Here is an 8,660-nt window from a genome sequence, read left to right as displayed (position 1 = left end):
ATAATACTAAAATGTCTCTTCCCTATTTATATTTTCGCCACTGTAAGTGAAAAAATTTAGTAAATTTCGGTAATTAAATATTTTAGATATTAAAAAAATTGCAATTCTTTCAGGAAAGTGCGTACATTATATCAGTTTTAATAGCTTTGATGTGCATGATGTGGTATGAAATGTTCACTCCCTCCACCAAGTTAGGTTTAGATCTCCAAATGTTAAATCTGTATCAGTAACATTCCAATTTTTGCCTATAATCTAAAATAAAAGCTTCCCACCTTACCAAAATTTGAGTTTCGGCTGCAAATCTGGCAATTTATTGTCACCCAAAGCACGTTGCAATCTTTGGCTTTCGCTGAAGTTAGCCATAGCATGAATAGCGCTTTCCCACGTGCCGGCATGTAAAACAGCTTTGGAGCTTTTGTCTTGATAATCAAGAATATTTTCCCAAAACATTTCGCAGCTATTTACAGTACCTAAGGAATAAATTGGAGGTAATTACAGAAGTGAAAGTAATCGTAATGCCAGTCACATATCCCCCACAATGGTCCCACCTGGAAAATTTCGATCTGCATGCACTACACCCATTTCGGCTGGAATGCTATCGAAGCCACACGATGAAATCACATAAATTTGCTGCTCTTGCGCCAATTTATGATATTTCACTTGCATGCCGTCTATATATTGTGGTTCGCCGCTAATATCCAAGTGATGCGCACCGGCTTCAATGCAGGCCTTAACCACCACCTCGCCATAGAACCGATATGGGCCACAGCAATTGATTAGTAACTTAAGCAAAAAATTAAAATGAGAAAAAACACGCAAATCTTTTTAAATTTATGTAACTTTGCTGAAAATGTTCACACTGACCTTGCATTTCCTAGCCATTTGCTCAATCGATAGCCGGTCGTCTACATCTGCCAAGATAATCGGTATCGCACTTAAATCTTTGCCAGTTGCCTGACCTGCAGTTTTCAACACATTTTCCAGCTTATTCTACGCAATTATGTTAAATGAACTTTAGCATCGCCTTGTTTGAATAAGTATCAATGTTTACCTTGTTACGGCCCGCAATGCCCCAGCTGAGGCCCTGCAATATCTCTGACGCCTTCTCCACCACAATTTGCCCTGTAAAACCGGTGGCACCGAAGATTACAACATCCAATTTCGCTGACATCTTTAACACTTTTAACTTAGTGCGTCTTTATGTTTGCATTTAGATCGATTTTTTCAGATTTAAATCGAGATTTGTTTGACGGCTGCGTTGTGACTGAACTTGTATTCTCAGCAACTGGTTGTCGGACGACTACCTATCTAATAACTAGCATTGTTGTAGTCGAGGTGACTTAAGCTCAGTCCAAAAGTGCCCCTAGTAATCGCTCAGTTAGAGCTTAAAACATACATATGTACATGCAAGCATACATACTTAGTTATTAAATTGGAAATTCTAAAGGTTTATATGAACGTTTTTATATGTACATAAATATATCTATTATAAAAGCTTCTGTATGCATGACTTGCGGACGAACCAGATATTGTAATGCCGTTATCTAATTACTTATTGAATAACACAACAAAAGATAAACAAAACATTAGTGAAAGTCTTTGCTATAAATATGTATGTGTATGTAGTTACAGTGTTTCCCGCTTATAAGCTCTAAAATATTTAAAGAAAATGTCCCCTTTCTTGATAAGATATATAGATAAATTAATGAGGCATACACCGCGACCTAGTGGGTCTATTGTGCCCTCCACTTATCACAACACATTTTTTATTCCCAAAGATTTCAGGAAAGATATTAAAATCAGATTCGCAGCTTATGTAGACGTCCTCTTAATCTGCAGTGTCCAGTGAGGGGAGGTTAGTTAAAAGTTTGTATATTTTTAAATTGTACCCAAAAGCAGTGACAAATTTGTCATCTTCCCGTTTATAAACTCTGGAAATTAATTTTTCATTTTGAAATTATCTTGTGAACCACTTGTACAGGTTCTGGATTTTGTCGCACATTTATTTATACAAATAACACGGTGATCTTGAAGAGAATTAAAGTGTTTCTACGTAGCCAGAAGAAAATCCTTTCGACCATTTTTAAGAGCTACACGGCAAGAATCAAAATCATCAAACCTTTCAATCTTAGCTGCTCGTCTGAACGGGTTTTTCCTAAACTTGCTACATCAAAAACAACAACATTGAAATTGCAAATATTTATTGTAAGTAATTTTTTAAAACATACATTGTTCATAATGGTTTCAATATCTGCATTTATCTAAAAGCTATAAGTTAAATACTTCTGGAAAAATAAGGATTTTCTACATATATTAAGACAACGACATAATCATGGGCGTAGTCCGGTAGGGGCGGGAGGGGCTCGACTCACAAGTTTTCCCTACGAATATAAAAAAATATTTTATTTGAAGACGCTAAATCGCCCTAATTTTTTGTACCAGACTCAAATTTAAATTTCTTTGAAATTCTATCGGTTTTCTAGGGCAAACCAAAGATTAATATGCATCAATTGAGGAAAACCCGTATGTCGATTCTCAAGTTTTTTGAATCAATTTACGAATCGATGTTCATTATTGATTTGTTCAAGTTTTTTGAATCGATTCACGAATTGAAACTAAAAATCGGCAAAAAATCGTAACGGACGGGCTCGATTAATCGATTTTCGATTTAATGGATTTAAAAATATTCAACGCGTTTGCATTTCCTTGGAAATGATTCTGACTTGGGTCTTTCCTCAAAGCACAAATACTAAGAAGACGGAAATGAGAAGGCAACATTTTTTGTAGAAACGAAAGCGCCATAAGATTAATTACATGAATCGTCGGTCTTACTTAAAAAGTCTAAAAGATGCTGTTACACAAATTCTCATCACTGGATATTTAAATAATTAAATTAATGTTGTAATTTATAGCATTGCATTTCTTGATCACCGTGATAAATGATAACTCAATTTGTTCCTATTTTAAATGAAAATGTATTATTTGGCAGTAGTCGTTCGTGACGGTTCAGTTACACATAGACCAATCGGAAACCACATCTCGTGCATTTTAGATGATGCATATATACGGGAAATACTGTACTAACTTCATTCCATTGAGCCTAGTGCCTTCGCTGTCGATTGGCGCGAGATAACGACTGAGGAATTTATATCGCGTCTCGCCTTAGAGCGCGGTTACCCACGAACGTATACGTAGCGTAGCTTAGAGGTACGGAGAAAGATAACAAGTGTGCTGTTGATAGAAAGAGAGGTGGTGAGTTTTTGTTAACACGCAGATGCCATAAGATAGATCGTGTCAGCTGACACGTTCAACGTTTTTACATTCGTGGGTTACTGCGCTTCCCTAGCCACACAAATTGGTTAACATCGAAAATTTTTTACGTGCACAATGCTTTTTTTTTTGCTAAAAATGTGTATTGGTAGCTCTAGTAAACGCACCGTTCAAAAACGTGTAATGGGCATTATGGTGACATTTAAACATGATCCCATCCGACAAAAAAAAAAACTGTAAGCCTGTTCGAACTTGGATATATGCATCCGAACATTGAGAGCAATGAGGGAACTGACAAATAGGCGAAGGTGAATGAATCCGAAGCAATGGAATTGGGGTTGTTCTCTAGGGATTAGTATAGAAACAGAAATTAAATTCCAGTTCCTTTGATTGGCTAGAAATCATAGGACGAAATCTCGATTCTAGTTCATAGACTTGTAAAAAATTATACTAAACTGATCGGAACAACGAGCTGAGTGTCTTAATTTTAGAGATATCCGACTAAAAGTTATAAACAAAAACACTGCCCGAATGTATGTGAACCAGAAATCGAACCTAGGTTCTACCGATTGGTATAGCGGACCTTTAACCACTCGGCAAAGCAGGCCGTGCATATCTTATTAAGATTTATTAAAGAAAAGTAAAAAAATGTTAATTCCAATTCTAATCCGTTTCTGAACTCGCCGCAATCAATTACCAAATAACTTACTTTTCCTCTAGTGAATTCGTTTGCTAGGTCTAGAAAAGTTTGAATGTAATTACAAAATACTCGTATGAAAGGAGCATAAATATCTGTCCAGTATATTGCTGGGAGAATTTCGAAGATATATATAGATTCTTATAAAATTTTTTTTTTACTGTATTAAGTTTTGTGTTTATTTCTCGCAGGGTGTGTATTATCTTTATTTTAAATATAATAAAAAAAACGTATTAAATCCACACTATTTACTGGCTTCTAAACAACTACGCCTCCAACTTCAGTACCTCGAACTTCATGCCGTATTTGTACTTCTCCAAGTCTTCAATGAGGCTAGTTTTGGCGAAAGCATAACCAGGAGAGATCACGCCACCACTGAAATAGAAATAAAATATTTTAGCTTCAGAAATGTCTGCTATTTTCGTTCTCTCTCTCTCTCCCTCCTTACCTTCCAGGCAACTTGTCCGTCTCCTGCAAAATAATCTTCGCTACTGCCAACATAGCCACACCAGTCATGGCATAGAAAGGATTGCGACCAGATACACGTGTCCATAGCTGCTGTTTAGGTTGCTCACTCAGCGATTGCGCCTTGGTCCAGCCTTTAGTTTTGAAAAGCATTTGGAAGAAGTGAGATTCCATAGTGGCTTGCGTTGGCCCATCGGGTGATATGAGGCCCAAAGAGAAAATTTGTGGATATTTCAAAAGTAAGTTGCGCGTAAAATTGAATTGCGACAGCAGAGAGATTAACACCACTATAAGGGGCGTTAAGATGGCGTTGAGTAGCGACCTTCAGTGTTATGTTGCGAGGCAAGAAAAGAGTAGTAAAAAAAATGTTAGAAATTGATTTTGCTATGATTGAAAGTTTGAGCTGAACCTTACTTGTAACCAACATAATTTTCGAATTGTATTGGACGCTTTTCCTCATTCTCAAACCATAAACGTTGTGTGTTTGTAACGATATGGCGATCTCCACCCATTACGGGTACAAAGTAGCTTTCAAGTGTAGGCACCTTATGCGGGTAGCGGCTATGGGGGCGAAATATGTATGAAGTAATCAGAGACAATATTAAATGGTGTATAAATCAATATTATTCAATACTTATACATATACACGTCGGTACATATCTATGTACATTAGTCATATAACAAATTTTTTGCCGCAGTTGCTTTCATATAAGGAATAAATACAATTTATTTTTATATGGAAGAAACCGAAGCAAAATGAAATAAAAAAAAATCTACTATAATTTTTAGTCACTTGAAATATGCACATTATAACATTAAAATTTAATGGGCTACAAGACTGTATATTCGAAAACATTCTAGCAGTTCTGAGAAAAAAGTTTGAAATTTGGATGAAAATGTGTTTATTTTATTTTTTTTCTACAAAGTTTTAAACTGGAGTTTAAAAGTTTTTTTTGGAGAATTAACTGTATTTTAATTAACACTTCCTCAAAATAAATAAATAAACATAAGTGGCAAAAACTGTCACTTCTAAATTGAGGTGCTAATGATATAACCGATACTGTATGTATTAAAAATTCGAATCATTGGAAAAATTCCAGTCAAAAAAATTTGGAACAAAACATGGAAGTTTCCATACACAAAGTACATATGTACATATATAGATATCGCTACCTAGAAGTGATAAGGTGCCAAGGCAATTTTTTCCAATATTTAAATTTTAATGCAGAATGGCAGGTAATACGAAGCTACATCGATTTTTCGTCTCTCCCGAACAACTTAAAAAAAAATGGACTTGGCACCTTTTCACCCATAGGCATGGTGGAATAATACAAGGTGTTGGATATTGACAGCGTTCTCGCTCTAATCTGCCATCTTGGCTCCCTTAGCAAAATCGGTGTTTCCCTCTTGAAAAAAACTACATTTTACCGCCTTTAAAAAAACTAAACTACCTCATTCCCTATTCCAAAACTGATTTGCAATCACTGAACAATTCTTTGACATTTACTTTATTCTTATTCGTTGACAAAATTAAATTAAAAATTAAAATCATTAATTCGACAAAAAACATTGGCTTTGTGTATTCTCCAAAGGCCTAAAATCAGCCAAATACCCTATGTGGGTCGGCTTAATCAGTAAAACGTGACAGTAGTTGACTTTTGAGGTTAATATATCGGTCTTGAGCTGGTACGGCTTTTAAAACATCCGCAGCTTCCTTTAAAGCATCGCTGCTAATTGCTGAGAGGACCAGATTATATTTCCGGACATAAGATGTGGTCTTGTACGACGGAAAGGTGGCCTCAATTTGTAGAAACCATTTGTTTGGCATCTCAGTTCAGAACGGTCGCAGCTTGCATTGCGATACAAGCTCCACATCTTTCGTTGGCATTTTGTTCGATGAAATATTTTCCCCATCCGTCGATGCGCCCTTTTGTCGACTCCGTCATGTTGTAACGACTCGGGGTCACCACTAATTTTTTGATGGCGAAATTTTTGTAAGTTATATCAATCATCTTATAGTATTTTCGGGTAAAAATTAGACCCCCAAGCGGTTTTGGAAGTTTGACTATAATTATAGGACATTGTGTTTAATAAACTAAATTACCATTTATTGCATAAGTGCTACGTAATATATACTACTTTCGCAAATTTAGCTTATCATAATATACCGTTTGTTACTATTTATATGCAAAATTTGATATGAAAGAGTACCAAATTTCGTACTACTTCGCAAAGCGTGCTTCTTTTCTTCCCGTTTCTCTCGTTCTTCCATATTACAACCTTTTGTAATGGAGCCGTCGACATGAGCTGTCACTACGTACAACACCTTGTATAATTCCACCATGACCCATAGGTATGTAAATTAGACTGCATCACCAAAAAAAATTGCATTTTTTCCACAGGGATTACAAAATTGATTATATTTGCAGACTTCCACCGACATACCGATTTGAAAATACCTCCAAAAATTTAGTTTCTTTATAAACAAAAATTGTTTCTTCTATGATTTTTTGAAAAAAATCCACTTAGATTACAAAACAGTTTAAGCTTAAAAAACGCGCATAAAATATTGAAAAATTGTTTCAACGGAATCATAATAATGAGATGTTTGGTGCTGTTTTTTTAATTTTTTTCAAAGATTGGTTTGAGAAAAACTTGAATAACTGAGCCAAAACTATACCGATTTAGACTTCTAAGGTATCAGTTCATCTTACCTATCTCTTGCATACTTTGAATAAGTTTATTTTAAAAAGACCGGAAAGTTTTTGCGGAGTCATTCAAGTTTTTATTAAAACAAACTTTGAAAAAAGTTCAAAAACAGCATAAGAAATTTTATTATGATTCCGTTGGATTTTTTTTAATACTCTTATGCAAATTTTTTAAGCCTAAGCTGTTTTGTGATCTGAGTGATTCTTTTTTTTTCAAAAAATTTAAAAAAAACTAAATTTTTGGAGGTATTTTCAAATAGGTCCAGTTCTCGTAAATCTTAAAATTTTTCCGAAATATTTTGATACGAGTCTTAAAACATAATCGATTTTATAATTCCAATAGAAAAACAGTATCGATTTTTTTTCGTATGGAGAGTGATGCAGTCTAATGTACATACATATAAATATGTATGTATTTTTTTGAGGTGCAATGTTTTTCCAAATTTTGACAAAAAGTTAATTTTTATTGCTTTTTCATCATTCCTACCTCCTCCTATCCTCATATGTAGATATATTTAATTTTAGAAAAAATTCGTATGTCTATTGTAAATACATATGTACATACATATGTATATACAGAAATATGTAAGATTAAATACAGAAATATCTACGTCTGTCGGAATGCCGGTATGTCTTATCAGCCAACTTGCCATATTATAAAAATATATTTGTAAGTACATATGTACATATGTACTAGTGTCGGCAGCGTGAATCTTAATTTTTGCGAAATTAAATGCCTCTCTTAAATTACTGGAGTTTTGTTTCTTAACAAGTAATTATTAACTAATATATTACTAATTTAAACAGAAGGGGCCTAAATACGCGAGAGAGCTTTTAGTTTCTGCTAGCTTTTTTTGTTCATACACTTTTTTCTAATATTTCCATACCAGACATTGACTTGATGCTGTGTCGCTTTGATTGTTGCTAATTGTTTAACTATTAACTGACTTATAACTCGCCAAGTGCGTAGTATCGCGCTTCTCCACTTTGGCTATACTTCTATAGCTTTTATACTTCTATATGTAGCAGTATATATTCTCACTCACCGCACTTTCAAAGCCGGCTTCAACTCTGGATAATCTTTGGGCTTCCGCTGTTTTGCGAGTGCAATTATCTCCTTGGCATTGCTCACCGCATGCACAAGGCTCTCCCAAGTACCGGTATGCAGCATTGCTTTTGACTCACCCTCTTTGAAATCGACGGTATTCTCCCAGTATGTTTCAATGGAGTTCACAGTACCTGCGAAAAATTAAATGCCGGGCTCAGTAAGCAACACGGGATGTTTGTAGTTAACTTCAATTGCGAATTTTACCTGGAAAATTACGTTCTGCGAAGACCACACCCATTTCCGCAGGTATACTATCAAATCCACAGGCCGACACTACATAGGCGTGCTTCTCCTTAGCCAATTCATGATACTTCACAGCCATGCCATCGATAAATTGTGGCTCACCGCTGATATCCACATGATGAGTGCCAGCTTCAATGCAGGCTTTTACCACCACCTCGCCATAAAAACG

At 35.3% G+C, this 8,660-nt stretch overlaps 2 protein-coding genes across 2 annotated transcripts; both read right to left on the bottom strand.

Annotated features, from left to right (window-relative positions):
- Positions 1–224: 224 nt before the first annotated feature.
- Positions 225–2,737, bottom strand: LOC118755617 (saccharopine dehydrogenase-like oxidoreductase). Its single transcript, XM_036490444.1, has 4 exons — positions 1,052–2,737; positions 865–990; positions 549–783; positions 225–470 (listed from the first exon to the last, which is right to left on the bottom strand). The coding sequence occupies exons 1-4, from the start codon at positions 1,169–1,171 to the stop codon at positions 274–276; spliced, it is 678 nt and encodes a 225-aa protein (XP_036346337.1). The 5' UTR covers positions 1,172–2,737; the 3' UTR covers positions 225–273.
- Positions 2,738–4,132: 1,395 nt separating this feature from the next.
- On the bottom strand, positions 4,133–8,644 carry LOC118755616 (saccharopine dehydrogenase-like oxidoreductase). The gene is made up of 5 exons (XM_036490443.1): positions 8,453–8,644; positions 8,187–8,379; positions 4,847–4,993; positions 4,416–4,754; positions 4,133–4,342 (listed from the first exon to the last, which is right to left on the bottom strand). The coding sequence occupies exons 1-5, from the start codon at positions 8,568–8,570 to the stop codon at positions 4,234–4,236; spliced, it is 906 nt and encodes a 301-aa protein (XP_036346336.1). The 5' UTR covers positions 8,571–8,644; the 3' UTR covers positions 4,133–4,233.
- Positions 8,645–8,660: the final 16 nt, after the last annotated feature.

The sequence above is a fragment of the Rhagoletis pomonella genome, unplaced genomic scaffold, assembly GCF_013731165.1.
Source record: "Rhagoletis pomonella isolate Grant_MI unplaced genomic scaffold, Rhpom_1.0 Rhpom_scaffold_06815, whole genome shotgun sequence".
NCBI classification, from domain to species: domain Eukaryota; kingdom Metazoa; phylum Arthropoda; class Insecta; order Diptera; family Tephritidae; genus Rhagoletis; species Rhagoletis pomonella.
Note: the sequence above shows the minus strand (reverse complement) of the source record. Positions and strands in the feature narration are given on the sequence as shown.

Bases quoted from the DNA above. Each gene is read 5' to 3' on its own strand.
- LOC118755616 (XM_036490443.1), bottom strand. From the start codon at position 8,570: ATGGCTGTGAAGTATCATGAATTGGCTAAGGAGAAGCACGCCTATGTA. The intron at 4,755-4,846 runs GTAAGGTTCAGC...ATAACACTGAAG, and splicing joins GAAAATTATGTTGGTTACAA to GTCGCTACTCAACGCCATCT. The intron at 4,343-4,415 runs GTAAGGAGGGAG...TTTCTATTTCAG, and splicing joins ACGGACAAGTTGCCTGGAAG to TGGTGGCGTGATCTCTCCTG.
- LOC118755617 (XM_036490444.1), bottom strand. From the start codon at position 1,171: ATGTCAGCGAAATTGGATGTTGTAATCTTCGGTGCCACCGGTTTTACA. The intron at 991-1,051 runs GTAAACATTGAT...ATAATTGCGTAG, and splicing joins GCATTGCGGGCCGTAACAAG to AATAAGCTGGAAAATGTGTT. The intron at 471-548 runs GTGGGACCATTG...TTTATTCCTTAG, and splicing joins TGCAGATCGAAATTTTCCAG to GTACTGTAAATAGCTGCGAA.